Source organism: Festucalex cinctus, chromosome 10 (assembly GCF_051991245.1).
Source record: "Festucalex cinctus isolate MCC-2025b chromosome 10, RoL_Fcin_1.0, whole genome shotgun sequence".
NCBI lineage: Eukaryota > Metazoa > Chordata > Actinopteri > Syngnathiformes > Syngnathidae > Festucalex > Festucalex cinctus.
Genome location: NC_135420.1, coordinates 9,145,921 through 9,165,295, shown reverse-complemented (window position 1 = coordinate 9,165,295; position 19,375 = coordinate 9,145,921). Strand labels below are relative to the sequence as shown.

General features: G+C 43.3%; 1 protein-coding gene across 2 annotated transcripts in view; it reads left to right on the top strand.

Moving 5' to 3' along the window:
• Window positions 1–19,375, top strand: part of jak1 (Janus kinase 1) — a 49,612-nt gene that overhangs the window by 25,633 nt on the left and 4,604 nt on the right. For both annotated transcript variants that reach the window (XM_077533350.1, XM_077533349.1), the window contains 12 exons: window positions 1,401–1,515; window positions 1,580–1,778; window positions 4,842–4,951; window positions 5,712–5,858; window positions 5,993–6,080; window positions 6,154–6,281; window positions 7,293–7,431; window positions 8,466–8,617; window positions 8,738–8,888; window positions 15,448–15,536; window positions 15,896–16,088; window positions 16,501–16,625. In XM_077533350.1, the coding sequence (XP_077389476.1) occupies window positions 1,401–1,515; window positions 1,580–1,778; window positions 4,842–4,951; window positions 5,712–5,858; window positions 5,993–6,080; window positions 6,154–6,281; window positions 7,293–7,431; window positions 8,466–8,617; window positions 8,738–8,888; window positions 15,448–15,536; window positions 15,896–16,088; window positions 16,501–16,625 (1,636 nt within the window). The remainder of the gene's footprint in view (window positions 1–1,400; window positions 1,516–1,579; window positions 1,779–4,841; window positions 4,952–5,711; window positions 5,859–5,992; window positions 6,081–6,153; window positions 6,282–7,292; window positions 7,432–8,465; window positions 8,618–8,737; window positions 8,889–15,447; window positions 15,537–15,895; window positions 16,089–16,500; window positions 16,626–19,375) is intronic.

Below are 19,375 nucleotides of genomic sequence, written 5' to 3'. Positions count from 1 at the left end.
TCTGCATAAGCTTGATAACGATCCTGTTGATTGGAATCAGCTTGTGTTGGAAGAGGGAAACCTCCAAAACCTCCAGGTCTTCGGCACTCGACGCCCGCCCCTGCACTTGTTGTTGTAAAACACTATTGTATATACTGTGTTTTTATAATTTTGACGATGGCTACCAGCAACCAGGAAATGGGTGTGTGCAACGGTTGCGCCATGATCTGTTTCTTCTTCGGTACATTCAAGTTTAAAAAAACAAAAGAAAAGAAGAAAGCTGTTTCCTCTTCGGTTTTTGCTTCAGTTCTTTCCGGTGCACTGCTTTTGATATAGCGCCTCCATAATCTCTCAACAATTTAACTGCAGTTAAAATGCGTTCCTGTCGAGCTCAATCAACACAACAGGAGCGCCGTGTTTAGCGATATCAGTGGCTCAGGCTGGAGGTGACGAGCAAATTAGGTGGAGGTAGTCGCCTCTGAATTTTGTACACAGGAAAAACCCTGTAAAGTGCATGCTAATGCTAACAAACTGTGCACACTCTTAGTGGGCTTGATGCATACATTCTTGTAAGATTTTCAACTTCTACTAAGATCCTAAATTACAGATTGCACTCGCTGTTAGCTAGATAATGCTGATGATTTTCACCATGTAAAACTTGGGAGGGCACCACAAATGCAAAATTAAATTATTAGGAGGTTTTCCACCAACAAGCCCAGGAACTTTGAGTTCTGGGTAAAGGGAGTTCTTGGTGGTAAAAGTTCTGCAGGGAATTTATGATTTGTGTTTCCACAGCGTCTTGCAGTTCTCGGTAATTAATTGAAATGAGTTTGATTGAATGCAGCCGATGTAAAAACAACGCCCCCAAATTTGACCAATCAGCCTTGGTCATTGCAGCCTGCCCCCTCAAAGTTCCTGACTGGCTCAGCAAGACCCTGCGGCCGAGATAGTACTTGGATGGCCCTGGGGAATTTAATTACCCTGATAATTGTTGTTGGTGGAAAAATGCGAGAACTGAATTTTACCAAGGTAAACTGAAAAGTTCTCCAAAAGTTCCAGCGGTGGAAAAACACCTATTGAGTGTTGAATGGGAAGAGGCAAACGTTGCAGAGTAGCAGTTCTCTATCGTTCCAATAATTTGGGGGAAGCCCGCAATAACCATGTTTTATTTGTGTGCCAGTTTAAACAGACAAAACATTTGATACGATAAAGTTCTCTTCTGCCATTTTGCATGCACTACTACACTACCTGTGCCCGTGAGAGTATGCTCACACATTTCAGATGCGCTATTTAGGGATGCAAAATCAGCCAGCACAATTCATCACAAGTTTTACATGATAAGAAGACAAAACTGACAATTGAGTGACCCTTCATGTCTGACATTTGATTGATTGACCACGATTGTTTATTCCCGAAAACAGTACGGAGTATGCCATCCAAAAGTTGCGCCAGGAGGGTAATGAAGAGGGCATGTACATTCTTCGCTGGAGCTGCACTGACTACCAGTACATTATCATCACGGTGGTCTGCAATGAGGTATAGAAAACGAAATTCACCAGTGCAAGTTTATCTCCTATTTAACCGGCTTTCCTCCATTTAGATTGACCTCCAGGAATCCCGCCCTGTGAAACAGTATAAAAACTTCCAAGTTGAAGTTGCGCCGAATGAGTTCCGCCTTTACGGCACGGAAACTTCGAGGCCCACTCTCAGGGAGCTATTGGAGCACCTGGAGAGCCAGAGTCTTCGCTCTGACAATCTCCAATTCCACCTGCTCCGTTGCTGCCCTCCTCAACCTCGAGGTAAGACTTTTTAAGGGTATGCTTAATTGTACATGCCTTAATATCCAAGTAGACACACAATTCAAAGGGACCAACAAGCCCTTATCATTGAGTCCCTAACCCCACACTACAGCTTTGTTGTCATTACATTTTATTAGTCTCACAATATCACACTTGATCCTTCTGTGAACTGCATTATGATGGATTTGGTAAAGATAAATTATTGTCTCATCAGTCTTTAAAACCTTTTCCAGTTGTTGGTATTGTTACATGTCAAATCTCTGTGGAAAGGTACATAATGCAAACAGCTGGTCCAAGACTAGTACATATTGAATGTCTCAGATGTGTGCATACATTCAAACACATATGTACACAACCGGTTCAGAGAGGAAGAGAGTTGTAAATGTGGGTTTCCGGAGGCAAACTTTGGTTTACTTCACTGCGGGAGTATATTGTTGCAGAACGTGCAGCTTTTTCTGTTTTGTGTTACAGATTAAAGACAGGAAGTGTTCTTTACAGTGTATTTCACATTATCACTAAATCTATAGCGACATCTGCTATTCATATTCACCTATTATTTGGCTGATAAGCACTTTCTAGGACAAGGAATTGTATCCCTTTTTATAACTTGAACACCACACACGTCACTATAAGGCACTCGAACTATGTTTTCTCACAGCCCGTTAGCAGAGAAAAACAGAAAACAAAATCGGCGTGGTTTTTGTTATTACTTTTTTTGTTAAACTTTTTGTATTATACAATAATTTTCTCAGGTAACAATAAAAAAAATTCAGGCGTTTATGTTGCGCATAATATTTGATGCAAAAGATGTGGTATTGTAATTATTTTCCCGTCTTTAGGAGTTGTGAGATCAGATCAGGAATGTGCTTGAAAACACGGCCATTACACACAATTGATCTTATACAGTAATGGTTGGAGCCTGATACTGAACATTGCCTTCCTCTTAAACCACAATCATGAGATTTTTTTTTTTTTGTCAACATCACCCATATATGCATGTTTTTGCTTTGAAAAACAGGCTCAAGTCCCACCTTTTTGTTTAACCTGTCAATAATATTTCTTTATTTTAGAGTTTTACTTACATTTATTCATCTGAGCTACTATTTACTTCTATTTCTTTTTAACTTTTACTGCTAACCTGTAAAATTAAACTGGAAAATGCAATCCCTCTAGAATTTGCGAGTGAAGATGAATAATAGGGCTGGGTATCGATTCTAATTACCTGAATCAATCAATTTCGATTCACAAGATTTCAGTTTGATTAGATTTTGATATTTCCCAATTCGTTTCGCTTCACTTCAATCGAATATTAATTAATTATGGAACATCAATTCTTAAATTTGCAAGGACATGATAAACTCCACAAACAATAAATTCCAACTTAAATTTACCTGGTTAAATGATTTTGTTTATTAATGAAAGTATCACAAGTTATAATCATTTAAGTGTTACACAAACATTGACATAAGTAAGGATGAGATGAAAATATTTTCAGAATTCTAGTTCAATAATTGTAAATGTGAATTAAAAAGATTCTGAATTGTCTTAAAGTGCAATAAGCCAGGTCTTTCATAAATGTAAGAAAATACTTTTAAATTTGTAAGAACAGTACATTTAAAAAAAAAACAGTAAGACAAAAAAAATCTGCCCTTAAAATGGTAATTTCCTATTAATTTATGGCAAAAGATATATAAAAATAATCGATTAATGGTTGTATGAATCAATATCAGGCTCGAAAAGGAAAATCAATTTGATGTTGATTATTCTATTCATCCATCCATCCATCCATCCATTTTCTTGACCGCTTATTCCTCACAAGGGTGGCGGGGGGTGCTGGCGCCTATCTCAGCTGGCTCTGGGCAGTAGGCGGGGGACACCCTGGACTGGTTGCCAACCAATCGCAGGGCACACAGAGACGAACAACCATCCACACTCACAAGCACACCTAGGGACAATTCGGAGCGCCCAATCAACCTGCCATGCATGTCTTTGGAATGTGGGAGGAGGCCGGAGTACCCGGAGAAGACCCACGCGGTCACGGGGAGAACATGCAAACTCCACCCAGGAATGCCGGAGCCTGGACTCGAACCCGAGTCCTCAGTACTGGGAGGCAGACGTGCTAACCACTCATTCCACCGTGCCGCCCTGATTATTCTATTATTATTATTATTATTTATTTTATTTTTTTTATTATTAGTTCAGTGGTCAGTGCTCTACACTGCCAAACCAGAGACGTGATAACTGTGTGGGTTTCGTCCCCGAGTTGGGTGGACACCGCCACAGTAAACCCCACCAGTCGACAAAGAAAAAAAAAGTTTTTGGGGCCATTGGAACTGGCCCTTCACCCCAGACATTTACTCGCCTTCAATTATGTCTGGCCAGCACACCTCTACGACTCGCAAAGGGCTCTCAAGCAAGAAAAACATGCACGTTACCACAGTCATTTCTCTCGCTTTGCATTAAACCATTAGCTCCGTCATACACTTGTAATTCACTGGACAAAACACAAACACAAAAGGCAAACATTTGATATTTATATTCATGTTTCAATATCAAACCCCAATTGTCTGCAGCAAAAAAAAAAAAAAGTAATTTGCCTCACTGTTCTGATCCCAATCCCTAAATCTAATTCTTATTGAGGGGAACGTGCGAACTATGTGTATACCGTTGAATTGCAGAAAACTTGTATAATCAAATTTCTGCTGGCCAGCCATCATTTGTGCTTACTTTGAAGGCTCAACCAGGCTCTGTGTCTAGCATGTGTCACATGCACAGATCTGCACACTAATTGCCACATGGGAAAGCATAATTAGACGGTTTGCTGATGAAATGCTGCTTTGCAATTGTTTTTGTAAAACTGGACTCAATAAGTAATCTTTATCGAGCTCATTGTGTTTGTTTGTATCCATTGACTACTTTTCATATCAAATCAAACTGAAGAACAATGAATTGATTTTTTTTTTTTTTTTTTAAAGGGTCATATATAATGTTTTACTAAGTACAGCAAATACTGGTATTTTTTGTTGTTGTTGTTTTTTAATCTTGTTTGCACATGTATTGCAGAGATTTCCAACTTGCTGGTGGTCACTAACGATAGAGCACCAGTACCTCAGACACCAATGCAGGAGTGCCAGGTCATTATCCATCGCATTCATAAGGAAGAAATTGAACAGGTATACTTTCACCTCATTTTTCTCCAAAGTAGATAGAAATCATGATTTGATTTATGAGTGTTTGTTCTACAGATGCACCACTACATTTTTTTAGTAGAATTTAAAAAAGTTATTTTACTTTGCCCTGCTGCTTTGTATTGCTGTTCTTGCAACCCCAATCTCTAACATCAGCAACATGACGAGGGTCCACCATCTTAGTGGAGTTTTATAAAGAAGATGGAATGAGTACTTCAAACACCTCTAAAATCCTCCATCACAAACTACTTGAAGGACCCCCTCAGAATTTCAGCCTCGTTTGAGCTTGTTTGTGGATCTTTTTAGCTTAAACTTGACAGCTAATCAAAGAAGCGTTCGCTAAGCAGCAGATGAAACGACAGGCTTGATTGTAGCTGTGGATATGCATGCAATGGATGAAGAACCTCCTAGCAACTGCTAATGTCCAAAACATCAATCATCTTTGAGGTTAATGGCATAATTGAAGAAGAAACTCGTGCTTTTGTTAGTAGCGGCCACTTGTGGCGCATACATGTACACATGTACATTTCATTGCCAGGGCATTGGGGCAAATTTAAAAACAACAACAATACATGGCTGAGAAATCATGAAAATCATGTCTTGCTTCACCTATGATATCTGTTATTACAACCTTTTGTCTTTGTAGCTAGAGTTATCAATTGTAATGTCATCTTCAGTTGCCTGCAAAAACACTGCGTTGTATTATGTTTAAGCTTAATGCTGTCATGTTCCCGCTGTGCACTAGGAGGAGCATCTTGGTCTCGGCACAAGAACCAACATATTCTCTGGGACGCTGAGAGTAAAAAATGATGAGGATGCAGGTTACGGATCCTTCCAAGAGTACAAGGTGGTGCTCAAAGTGTTGGGTTCAGTACACAGAGATATTTCCCTGGTGAGATTCATGCTCACTTATACTTTCCAATACACTTATGAGCATTTGTAAATAAACCTACATCATCCACAATATGTAATGGGTACAGTTTAAAAGTTCCTATTTAGTCATGATATTTATTTTATTGTTTGCAGGCCTTCTTTGAAACAGCAAGCATGATGCGGCAAGTCTCTCATAAGCACATCGTACTGCTTTATGGAGTGTGTGTCCGTCATCTGGAGAGTAAGTTGCAAGAATAATGTGAGTGTTGTGGAAGATGAGTACTTTGTGGTAAACCTGTTTTTATGTGTGATAGATATCATTGTGGAAGAGTTTGTGGAACTTGGACCACTGGATTTGTTCATGAAGAGACAACAAAACCCGCTTAGCACGGCTTGGAAGTTCCAGGTGGCCAAGCAGCTGGCCTCAGCTCTCAGCTATTTGGTGAGAAAGACGCGCACATGCGTACATCTCTTTTAAAACCAAACTTGAGTCAAATATTTTCTTTGCAATCATACGTCATGGCTCACCCGTTTTCTAAGTTTGGCCACGTGACTTTCACAATGGGAGTCTTGGGGGACTTTATCGTCAATTTTACTTGAGCAGCATAATGTAAATTGGCAATTCCTTAGATCAGGGGTGTCAAACATAAGGCTCGTGGGCCGGATCAGGCCCGCAAAGGGTTTTAATCCGGCCCAAGAGATGATTTTGTAAAGTAAAAAAAATACAATAAAAAATGGTAATGTCGGGCCAATTAATCAGCCGGCCACAATCAAAACGTATAAATCTGTAATTTCACAAGCAGTCCTCAGATGAGCAAAGCAACTTGTATGGGGAATCGTCCTGGATGTCATTATTTTACACGCAAATTAAAGTTACGGTTTGTTTATTTTTTATTATTATTTTTTGTTTTTTGTTTGTTTGTTTTAATCATAGCCCGACATAAACATGTTAAATACAGAACACATTCTATTACTGGTAACACAAATAGATATGACAAGTATTAACATCCTTATAACATTATTAACACATTTGTGTTCCATTTGCATTCATGTTATTTTTTGGAATAGTATGATTACAGTTGAGCGCCGTAATTTAGGACTGGCCCACAAATAGTGAAAATCTGCATATAATTGACGACAAAAGTTATATACCATTATTTTACCGATCCGGCCTGCTTGGTAATATATTTTCCTCCAATGCGGCCCCTGAGTTTAACACCCCTGCCTTAGATGGATGAAAATGGGTGGATTCATCTACTTAATTCTTATTCTACCAACAGTAATCAGAATATCGTGTTTCGACTAATGGGGGCACATTAATTACAAATTATAGCAAAGAACATTTTTTGACTTGAGTTCCCCTTCAATCACATTGGTGTTTTTGCACAATGGATTACATGTCGTAAAATATACCTGTGCAATTTTAAACATAGATTTTCATTTGAACATGCAGGAGGACAAAAAGTTGGTCCATGGATTTGTGTGTGCGAAGAACATCTTGCTCGCTCGAGATGGACTGGAGGCTGATCAAGGAGGGCCTTTTATCAAGCTGAGTGATCCAGGAATACCGATTACTGTGCTCACAAGAGAAGGTGTGTTTGCCTTACAGATAATGACAACAAAATGCTTTGTCAACTCACCCAAAAAAAAAAATTAAAATGCTTTGTCAAACCATTTGCTTTCTCCTTAGGCTACGTTCACACTGCGGGGCATGATTCCCAATTCATTAAATACAATCTTTTTATCTACTTGTTCACATTACAAATACATATGAAAAGAGTCCAAGTGAAGTGCACCAAAAAACAGTGTCACGTGGCAGTTTTTACAGAAGTAAATATGGTTCTGTATGTAAAGAGGTCATTTTTTTAATCTCATATTGACAGAATAGTGAGGTGGGAGTGGAAATGAGGCGACACTCCTCGATCCGCTCATTTCATCGAGACGTCAACTGAAGATGACGTCATGTCATTGACACTGTGATGAACCGTCTGTGGTTCAAAACATGATTAAATTAAAGACAAATACTGTATCAAGATAAAGGGGAAGTCAATCTTCAACATTTCTTAACAATAATATGTTATATGTGACCTCACTAGTCTAAACATAACGTTCTGATTAATATTTCTATTGTGGAATACGAGTTATGCAGCAAAATCCAGCGGTTTTTATCTATCTCAGGTGGCTTCTGACATCACAGTTGCTCAGGACTCCGGCAATGACCAATCACAGATCACCTGTTTTTTTTTTTTAAGCTGAGCTCTGATTGGTTGTTACCTGAGACTTGTGATCTGTGATGTAATTTTCTCTCGACAGCAAGTGGCAAAATGACCACCTTCTGGTATTGATAAAAACTGCTGAATTTTGCTGCTTAACTCATATTCTATGCAGTATTAACCAGAATGCAATATTTAGGCTAGTGGGGCTAAATATGTACGCGTGTACGCGGCCACTCGCTTTCGTGTCAATCTTTTTTTTTTTTTGATTGACTTCCCCTTTAAGTGTTTTTCAAAAGGTTTTTCCAGCACGTTGAGAACAATCAAATCACGTCCAAATAGTGTGATGTTACCTTTCCGGTCATGTAAAATGATACTGAATGTCATTTTGACTTTTTTCTGTCGTTCTGCAGAGTGTGTTCATCGCATACCCTGGATCGCACCTGAGTGTGTGAAGAGTGTGTCTTCCCTGAGTGTTGCCGCTGACAAGTGGGGCTTTGGGACCACCCTGTGGGAGATTTGTTACGACGGAGAGGAGCCACTTAGAGAAAAGAAGCTCACAGAAGTAGGGATACGAGCTACAATTGAATGGCTCTCTTTTGTCTTCTGTCTCAAAACCATCAGAAGACTCGTCTGCATTCACCATATCAAGAAATTCTTGTGTATGTATTTTTGCTTTGAGCAGAAGGAGAGGTTTTATGAAACTGAGTGCCAGCTCGCGACCCCCGACTACAGAGAGTTGGCTGAACTGATGATCCGCTGCATGAACTATGACCCAAAGAAGAGGCCTTTCTTTAGGGCTATTGTTAGAGACATTGACAAGCTGGAAGAAAACAGTAAGACTATACTGTACGATACTGTGCATGTTATATGCTGTTTCCACTAGAGAGTGGTACAACCATAAGCATCAGATTTCGGGGGTATCAAATCACGCACTCTTGTTCTAGTCACAAGGGCAAGTGCCCAATTCCGATTTACTGCCAACTTTTTTTTTTTTTTCTTTCTTTTCTTCTTGGGGTGGGAGGAGAGTTTCTGGTAAGGTGACTAGTCTATCACTGTGTTGCATTCACTGTTTTTTGTTTAGGTAAATGTAGGTGTATAGGGCTGGGTGATAAATATTATATTATATATTTTACCTTATTTTGTTTTTCTGTTTTTATTTTCACAAGTCTCGGGACTTCGCGGGCTGTACTGGGCCTGCGGTATTTTATTTTTGTGGATGTCATGTGGATATGTGGTGTTGGCATGACAAAAATTTCTTGAAAGCTCAACTTTAGAACAATCAGAAAATATTATATAAAAAATTTTTTTTAAACATTTCTGGTTAATGTTTGCTCCATTATTTCTAAGAGTAGTAACTGAAATTAAAAGTAAAGGTGATATACGTCAAGATATGAATATAGCAGCAATTAAACTTTTATTAAAGCCAGAAAAAGACCCTACCCTCCCGTCAAGTTACCGACCGATATCACTAATTAATACCGATATTAAAATTATCGCTAAGGCCTTGGCATCTCGATTAGAGACGGTAATCTCGACAATTATTCATAGTGATCAAACAGGTTTTATTAAAGGTCGTCATTCTACTAATAATATTAGGAGACTCTTTAACTTGATTAGTATGTCACAGCGGCATGATAAAAAGGCAGTTGTTATTTCGCTGGATGCAGAAAAAGCATTCGATAAAGTTAACTGGTCCTTCCTCTTTGCTGTCTTAAATAAATTCGGCTTCGGGGAGTCATTCATTCAATGGGTCTCAATATTATATGATTCTCCTAAAGCTACAGTTACTACTAATGGGATTACATCACAGAGTTTTACTTTACAAAGGGGAACAAGACAAGGGTGCCCAATTTCTCCTTTATTATTTGCTATATTTATTGAGCCGCTTGCATTAGCTATACGTCAGGATAGACGGATCCAAGGAATCCACTCCGGGACAATAGAACATAAAATTAATCTATATGCCGATGATATATTACTCTATTTAGAAGAACCTGCTATTTCGCTAGGGGAAGCATTTAAATTAATAACTAAATTCTCTCACTTATCAGATTACTCTATTAACTGGACAAAATCAACATTATTACCTATTACAGAAAATTCATGGAATCCTACAAGTCAGGATCCACACTACTCCTTTCCTACAGGTAATTTAAAATACTTAGGTGTTAAAATTTCACCTAAGTTAACTGAATTAACTTCTTTAAATTTTTCACCATTATTGGATAGTATCCGTAGTGACCTGGAACGCTGGAATAATCTTCCGATCTCTTTAATAGGACGGATAGCTACTATAAAAATGAAAGTTTTACCAAAGATTAATTATTTATTTTCAATGATTCCATTTAAACCTACGTCTAACTGGTTCCAATCGCTGGACTCTGCTATCATAAAATTCTATTGGAATAAAAAAAAAGCCAAAATTAGTCTATCTACTCTTCAGGAAAGTAAATCTAAAGGAGGTTTAGAGGCACCAAACTTTATGTACTATTATCTAGCTAATCAACTACAATATCTTGTGCTATGGACACAACCCAACAGAGATACTAACTGTTGGTTGGAATTGGAGCAGAAGGATTGTAATAATCTTAGACTGTCAGATTTACTCTTTATTACAAAATCAATAAGACGACATAATTGTTTTAAAAACCCAATGATAGCCGCCACCCTGACTGCCTGGTGGAAGGCATTAGAAATTACAAACTCCCAATTGGCGCCCTGTGGGCTCTCTCCCATTTGGCATAACCCCGACTTTCAACTTAATAATCAGTCGTTCCATTTAAGCCTATGGGAGCAGAAAGGAATTACACACCTTCATCATCTTTTCTCAGATAATAAGTTTATATCATATACAAACTTGGTCCAGAAATATGAAATAAAAAAGGGAAATTTCTTACATTATCTGCAAGTTAAAAATATGGTTAAGAAACAAATCCCAACACTTCAAGATACGCTCCAACTGCCTGTCTTAGCTAAAGATATTATAAAGCTTTCTCCAACAACAATAAAGAAAATATCAAAAATATATAAGTTATTTTTATACACAAATAAAACGTATTTACCGACTTTAAAATGGGAAAAAGACTTGTCTATAGTTCCGGAACCAGACTTTTGGACCCAAATCTGTGAAAATGTATTTAAAATGACCAAACAGACAAATTTGCAACTTATCCAATATAAGATACTTCATAGAACATATATTACACAATATATGATGAAAAAAATGGGACTCTCTGACTCCGACATTTGTCTCCAGTGCTCACAAAACACTGCCGATACTTATCTTCATGCTTTATGGTCATGTACTCCAGTGCTGCATTTCTGGACTAAAATCTTGGAAAAGCTCGCTGATATATTAAACTGTAGGCTTCCTTTATCTCCAAGACTGTGTTTACTAGGTGACTTAACAATAACTGAGCGACCATGTAAACAATCTCAATCTATATTTATAGCCCTTACTATTGCTAAAAAAATAATCCTTGTCAATTGGAAAAATAAACAATCTCTAAATATCGACCACTGGTTAAACTTACTAATAAATTATATCTCAATGGAAAAAATCTCTGCCTTAAATAAAAATCAAGTATCAAGATTTAAACAAATATGGTCTATGTACATAGAATATTTTAATCTCAATTTGGCAACTTAATCCTGCCAAGATTCTGCCTGTTAACGAGAGCCACCACATCGTTACAACTTCTGTTTTCGCTGCTCCTGTATTTGGTATTTTGTATCTGATTGTTTTTATTTTTATATAGTCAGGAACCTAGTTGCTGCTAGTGGGCTCGAGCATACCACACTATACGACACTATACTCAATAACTCCTTAAGATCTATTTCTAGTGGGCACTAAGCATCAACACTTGGTGTTACTGCATGCTAATTAGTCAATTTTCTTGACGCCGTCCCCTGTGGTCGGGCGGGGGTGGTTCTGCCCCCCCCCCCCCCCCCCCCCCCCCCCGTTGTCTGCTCGGTGGCGGTTGCGTCTTGGCCGCTCCCTGGGCCCCCTGTGGGGTGCGGTGTTGGGGTGCTTCCCCTGGTGCCCGGGGCGGTGCCGTCCCGGCGCGGTCCGCTGCTCCGTGCCCGGCGGCGCGGTTCGGGGTGGGTGGGCCTCCGGTGTGCCCCGTGGTTCCCTCTCCCCTCCCCCTTCCTCCCCCCCGTCGCCTCTCCCTCCTCGCCTCCTCCCGCCCATCCTCCTCTGCCTCCCGGTCCCTTTTCCCTTGTCGCCCTCCCTCCTCCTCTCCCCCCCCGCCTCCTGCCCTGCAGCCGCCCTTTCGCCTTCTTGTCGTCTTCTCCCCGCTTCCCCCGCCCCCCCCCCCCCCCTTCCCTGTCTGCCCTGCGGCCCCTCCCCCTCCCTCTCCCTGGGCCTGGGGCTCCCTCCCCGGCCCGGGCGTCGGGCTCCGGGGGCCGGGCGAGGGTTTGGGGCCTGCCCCGCTCCGGTATAACTCCTGGTGCCCCGGGCGGGCCCCGGTGGCTGGTGGGCTGTCCGGTAGCCCTGCTGCGCTGGCTGTCCGCCCATTGTGGTGCCGGGTGGATGAGGTGGGGGGCGGCGGGGGGTGGGGGTGCTGGGGGGCGGGCGTGCCACCTACACCCGCCGGGTTGGGTGAGGCCCCGCTGGTCGCTCCTCTTACTCACTTCACTAGCTTGCACTATACACTTTGTAAATATACACATAGGGCACACAACACATTTCTTGGTGGGGTGGGGAAGGGTGGAAACACCGTCTTCACCCTTCAACTCCCCTCCAATTTTAATGCACCTCACGTCCAAGGGGAGGGGTGAGTTGGGGCGGGGAGCCATCAGAGGGGATGGACTGCAGTGCCTGGCAGCGCTGTGGTCCCCCCCATTTGTGTCCCTGCCCCACCACTTTGTCCCTCCATTCCCTTTTTTAATGCACCACACATATACATATTCATTTTTTGGGGGGGGATACGGGTGTGTCGGAGTAGGGGAAATTTTTTCCCTCTGCTCCGACTCACCTGCTCCCAATTTTAATGCACCACACGCACACACTTGTATATACACTGGGTGGGGCCACATTCACGGTGTAAGGGTAGAGCTCGCCAGTCGGCGAGCTGGCGGACTCAGTAACAGGGTTAGGTGTCACTTGTACTCTGGCGTGACGACCGGGGCCTCTCCCCACCGGGCTCGGTGTTCTGGTGTCCCGCCTTCTCCCCTGGTGCTTCCTCCTCTGCTTCCCCCCTCCCGCCGCGGTGCAAATCTCGCGCGGCTGGAGGTGGGGTGGGCACATCTTCCCTCTCTGCGCTGCTGCCCGGTGCCGGTTTCCGGGGGGGGGTGGGGGGTTCTCGCGGGGGGCCGGGTTCGCGGGGGGGGGGGTGGCGGCCGTCGGGGGGGGGGCGGCTTGTTTGGGGGGGGGGTGGAGGTATGGGTGGGTGGGGGGTTGGGTGCTGGGGGTCGGGGTGTGTTCGGGGGTTTGGGGGTCGGGGGTGGTGGGGCCTGGGTCGTGGTGGATGGCGGGTTTGGGTGGGGTGCGGGGGGGTCGTGGGGGGATGGGGGCTGGGGACCGGTGGGGCGCTGTGGGGGCCCGCTGGGCCTCGTTCTGCGGCCTTGGGCTCGGGGGTGTGGGCCGGGGCTGGGGCGGGGGTGTTCCGGGTATCTGGGTCGGCTCGCTGACCGGTGTCCGCTCGGGTGGCTTGGGGGTGGCCTTGGTGCTGCCGCGGCCTGGGGATTCCGGGGGGGGGTGGGGGGGGGGGGGGGGTGCTCGCTTTGCTGGACCGCGGTTGACGGCTTCTCTCTTTGGTGGTGGTCCTTATGCATGCCAGATCCGTCGCACCAGCATCTACTGAAACTCAACAGAAGTACCCTCTCCCTCCCACAGCCCCTTGAATCAGTTGGTGCTGGTGTCTGTGGTTCTCACTTTTCTTTATCTATCCTTCCCTCCTTCCTCCTTTAGTTTTTCCTCTGGTCACTTGAGATCTTAATTTATTAGAAGTATGAGGTTTCTGGGGTTGGCATAAGACTCCGGTTTTGTAACCACGCAGGAGGGGTCTTGTTGGTGCTGGACTTCACTTTGATGGATTGGATGTACTGGCTTCTATTGATCTCACTCTGCCTTATCGATCCTTCCCTCCTTCCTCTCTTTAGTTTTTCCTCTGGGCTCTTGAGATCTCGCTAAATTTGCTGGAATTTAGAGGCTTCCGGGGTTGGCGTAAGACTTTGATTTTGTAATCATGGGGAAGGCAGGAAGTGTTTGGTCGGTGCTGGATGTCACTTTGATTTACCTTTCTTTTCTCTTTATTTCTTTTTTTTCTGACCTTTTCTCTGGTCTCCTGACCATTTAAATCTCACGACTCTGGCAAGATTCTGAAGTACCTGGTTAAGGCGAAGGGTAATGGGATATTTATAAGGTTTTAGGTGAATGAATGAGTATAAATTTATACGTATTTGCACGCACGCACGCAAACGCACGCAAACGCACACACGCAAACGCACGCACGCACGCAAACGCACGCACGCAAACGCACGCACACATACACACACACAAAAAAAAAAAAAAAAAAAAAAAAAAAAAAAAAGGAAAAAAAAAAAAAAAAAAAAAAAAAAAAAAAAAAAAAAAAGAACAATCAGAAAATAAATTTGGAACCAAGTAGAATAAAATGATACAAAAAAATCAAAGCAATACATACCAATAACTATAATAAATCAATAAATCGTCCTGCTTTTTGCGTGCTGGCCTCTTACGGGCAGCGTGGTGCTGTGCATACATGGATCACATACAATGAGATAAGATGAGTAGAAGAAAAAAGTTTTGATAGTGCTCATTTGCTCACTTAATATAACTTGTTTTTCACAGATTGGTAACAATATGTGCATTACATTGAATGTCTGTTTGTGTTCCTATTGCTAATTTGCCATTAGCATGCCATGTCAATATGATTTTACATTCACTTTAGCATTAGTACTGTCAATGCCTTGTATATAACTATACAGTACAAGCCATTCTTTTTTGTGTGTTTAGTTTTACGGTAAACACCAACTGTGGTGTTATTAAACATTTTAAAGCACACTCAGGGAAGGTGGAATCAATCGCAAAACATCCACGCTTGCTGCGCAAGTGTATTCAAGGTACTTTCAGAACGTCTGAAACACATTGCGCAATTTGGCACATTATTCATTGTTCTTCAATTATAAGGTTTCTAAATGGAGAGAATCCAAACTCAAAATCACCATTAAAGATTGATTAATTGCCTGGCCCTATTCAGGTGTGTTAACAAGGTAGATTCTGTTTCTGAGGAACGCCAATACTTAGATAACCTGCAGACATTTCTGCTGAAATGTCATTCAGCAGACGTTCAAGGTCACAGTAAGTTGTGCTTGAGGAATCAGATACTGTATACCGTAACAAGGATTGTGCTTCTTTTTCTCCCATAGTTCCATCTATTGGACCTCAGCCTGCACCTGAAGTGGACCCAACGGTGTTTGAAAAGAGATTTCTGAGGAATATCAGAGATCTGGGACAGGTGAGTACTCTGCTGTTTAATAGCGTCAACATTATTTTAGTTGCACGGTAATGGGTTGAGTCAGATGAGTAACGATTACTTGGTAACATTAATCTGAAGGTGGTGCTGTTCAGTTTTACCACTGTCAGAGAGATAATCATTAAACAATAGTATGTTTATTATTGTTGGTGTAATTTGCAATAACTGTAGCTAAGTTTCCAACATTACCCCTAATGTAGCTATATATGGTCATCAAAACATTAGAAAATAAGCAGTATTAAATTTTTAGGGTAGGATTTCAGTGCGTGCATATTGAATCTCATTGGATGGTGCAGATGTGCAGGTGATCTAATTAATGAGTTGACTTGATCCTTCTGAAGGGCCACTTTGGAAAGGTGGAGCTGTGTCGCTATGATCCCAGAGGAGATCGAACTGGCGAATTAGTGGCGGTGAAGTCGCTGAAACTCGAGAATGGACAGGAGAAGGGCAGCAATCTCTCTACTGAAATTAATATTTTGAAGGCCCTCTACCATGAAAACATTGTCAAGTATAAGGGGATTTGCCTGGAGGAGGGTAAGTGTCTGCATTCACATTTAGATGAAGACTTTATGGCGAGTTGACAAGGCGCAGTAAACTTGGGGTCCTTAGATCATCTATGCCAGGGCTGGGGTCAGCAACCTTTGCTATCATAAGAGCCATTTTAGGCCAAATAAAATAAAATAAAAAATCCATAATTTTTAGAGCTCCACAAAGAGCCACTGGAGAGGGACTAAAGGGCCACATTGTAGAAATGATGTGTTGCCTTCAGGTAAACAAATGAAAATTAGTGCTGCATTGTATTGGAAAATTATTAAACAATAAAAAAAATCTTTTATCTACATTATTTATTTTTTAGGAAAGTATGTGAGTTTGATATTTCTTTCAACATTAGAAACCATTTTGTACTACTAAATTGCCGTTCATCTCTTCATTTGTGTGCGAGCAGGTGGTCGGGCCACCAAGCTGATAATGGAGTACCTTCCTTTGGGAAGTTTGAAGGATTACCTGCCCGACAACAAAAGCAAGATCAGCCTCAGCACCCTGCTCAGCTACTCCACTCAAATATGCTACGTAGGTACCATTGGATGTTGTGCTTCTTCATTCAGAAAAAAGAAATTCTGAATGGGGAAAATAGACAAAAAATGTGGGCAAAATGCACTGTTTTAAGTGAGATGAAATTAAAATAGAATATAACTTGCAGATGAAAAGATGGTGGTGATTGGTCCTTCCAAAGCCCCTCTCACCAGTCTCACAATATTTGGAGTGACTTGAAAATACTTTACATACTATACAGTATCACAATGGAAATGCAAAATCAAAATATATTTTAACTTTCTTTATGTGGCCAAATGCATTTGAGATGTGATGTCAATGATAAAATATCAATAAACGTAATAGTCCAGATCTTGTTGATTGGAATCAGCTGCGTTGGAGCAGGGAAACATCCAAAACCTGCAGGACTCCGGCCCTCAAGGACCGAGTTTGCCCACCACTGTACTAGTCACATGTCACACCAAATGGCAAGTAACCATTATAATTGACACAAAACTCTTAAACGAACCATTGTGGTAATCTGACCACATTATTTAAAAAAAAATAAAATAAAAATTAAAAAAAAGGCTACAAATAGCATCATTTTATAACAACCCAAGTTTGGCTGATGATGACTCAGGAAGAGTGATAGACCGATATGGTTTCTTCCAAGACCGATACCGATTATTAGTAGTCAAGGACACTGATAACCAATATTTCAAGCTGATATTCATTTGCAGTGAATGAGAAAATATTAGCATCAAAATTTTAAGAAATGACTTTTGCTTTTAATTTTAAACATACAAAAAATCGACAGCTTTGGTTAAAAATAAAAACAAAAATTGCAGGGAGCTTCCAGGGTCATCACAATGTGTTAAGCTATTGTGGACACAGCCCGAAGAGGATACGTGGGTCCCCCTTCCCACGGGCTCACCACCGGTGGGAGGGGCCAATGGGGTCGGGTGCAGAGTAGGCTGGGTGGCAGCCAAAGGCGGAGACCTTGGCGGACCGATCCCCGGCTACAGAAGCTGGCTCTCGGGACATGGAATGTCATCTCTCTGGCAGGGAAGGAGCCCGAGCTGGTGTGTGAGGCTGAGAAGTTCCGACTCGACATAGTCGGACTCGCCTCCACACACGGCTTGGGCTCTGATACCAGTCCTCTCGAGAGGGGTTGGACTCTCTTCCACTCTGGAGTCGCCCACGGTGAGAGGCGCAGAGCAGGTGTGGGCATACTTATTGCCCCCCCGGCTCGGCGCCTGTACGTTGGGGTTCACCCCGGTAGACGAGAGGGTAGCAACCCACTCCGCCTTCGGGTGGGGGGACGGGTCCTGACTGTTGTTTGTGCATATGCACCAAACAGCAGTTCAGAGTACCCACCCTTTTTGGAGTCCTTGGAGGGTGTGCTGGAGAGCGCTCCCCCTGGGGACTCCCTCATCCTGCTGGGGGACTTCAACGCTCACGTGGGCAATGACAGTGAGACCTGGAGGGGCGTGATTGGGAGGAACGGCCCCCCTGATCGGAACCTGAGCGGCGTTCTGTTATTGGACTTCTGTGCTCGTCACGGCTTGTCCATAACGAACACCATGTTCAAGCATAAGGGTGTCCATATGTGCACTTGGCACCAGGACACCCTAGGCCGCAGTTCGATGATCGACTTTGTAGTCGTGTCATCGGATTTGCGGCCGCATGTTTTGGACACTCGGGTGAAGAGAGGGGCGGAGCTGTCAACTGATCACCACCTGGTGGTGTGTTGGCTCCGATGGTGGGGGAAGATGCCGGTCCGACCTGGCAGACCCAAACGTATTGTAAGGGTTTGCTGGGAACGTCTGGCGGAATCCCCTGTCAGAAAGAGTTTCAATGCCCACCTCCGGCAGAGCTTCTCCCTTGTCTCGGGGGAGGCGGGGGACATTGAGTCCGAATGGGCCATGTTCCGCGCCTCCATTGTTGAGGCGGCCGATCGGAGCTGTGGCCGTAAGGTGGTCGGTGCCTGTCGCGGCGACAATCCTCGAACCCGCTGGTGGACACCAGCGGTAAGGGATGCCGTCAAGCTGAAGAAGGAGTCCTATCGGGCCTTTTTGGCCTGTGGGACTCCGGAGGCAGCTGACAGGTACCGGATGGCCAAGCGGAACGCGGCTTCGGCGGTTGCTGAGGCAAAAACTCGGACATGCGAGGAGTTTGGTGAGGCCATGGAAAACGACTTTCGGACGGCTTCGAGGAAATTCTGGTCCACCATCCGGCGTCTCAGGAGAGGAAAGCAGTGCACCATTAACACTGTGTATAGTGGAGATGGGGTGCTGCTGACCTCGACTCGGGACGTCGTGAAGCGGTGGGGGGAATACTTCGCAGAGTCTGGGGACTCTGAGGTGGGCTCTCCTATCTCTGGGGTCGAAGTCACTGAGGTGGTTGGAAAGCTCCTCGGTGGCAGGGCCCCGGGGGTGGATGAGATCCGCCCGGAGTTCCTAAAGACTCTGGATGTTGTGGGGCTGTCGTGGTTGACACGCCTCTACAACATCGCGTGGACATCGGGGACAGTGCCTCTGGATTGGCAGACCGGGGTGGTGATCCCCCTTTTTAAGAAGGGGGACCGGAGGGTGTGCTCCAACTACAGAGGGATCACACTCCTCATCCTCCCTGGTAAGGTCTATTCGGGGGTGCTGGAGAGGAGGGTCCGTCGGGAGGTCGAATCTCGGATTCAGGAGGAGCAGTGTGGTTTTCGTCCTGGCCGTGGAACAGTGGACCAGCTCTACACCCTCAGCAGGATCCTTGAGGGGGCGTGGGAGTTCGCTCAA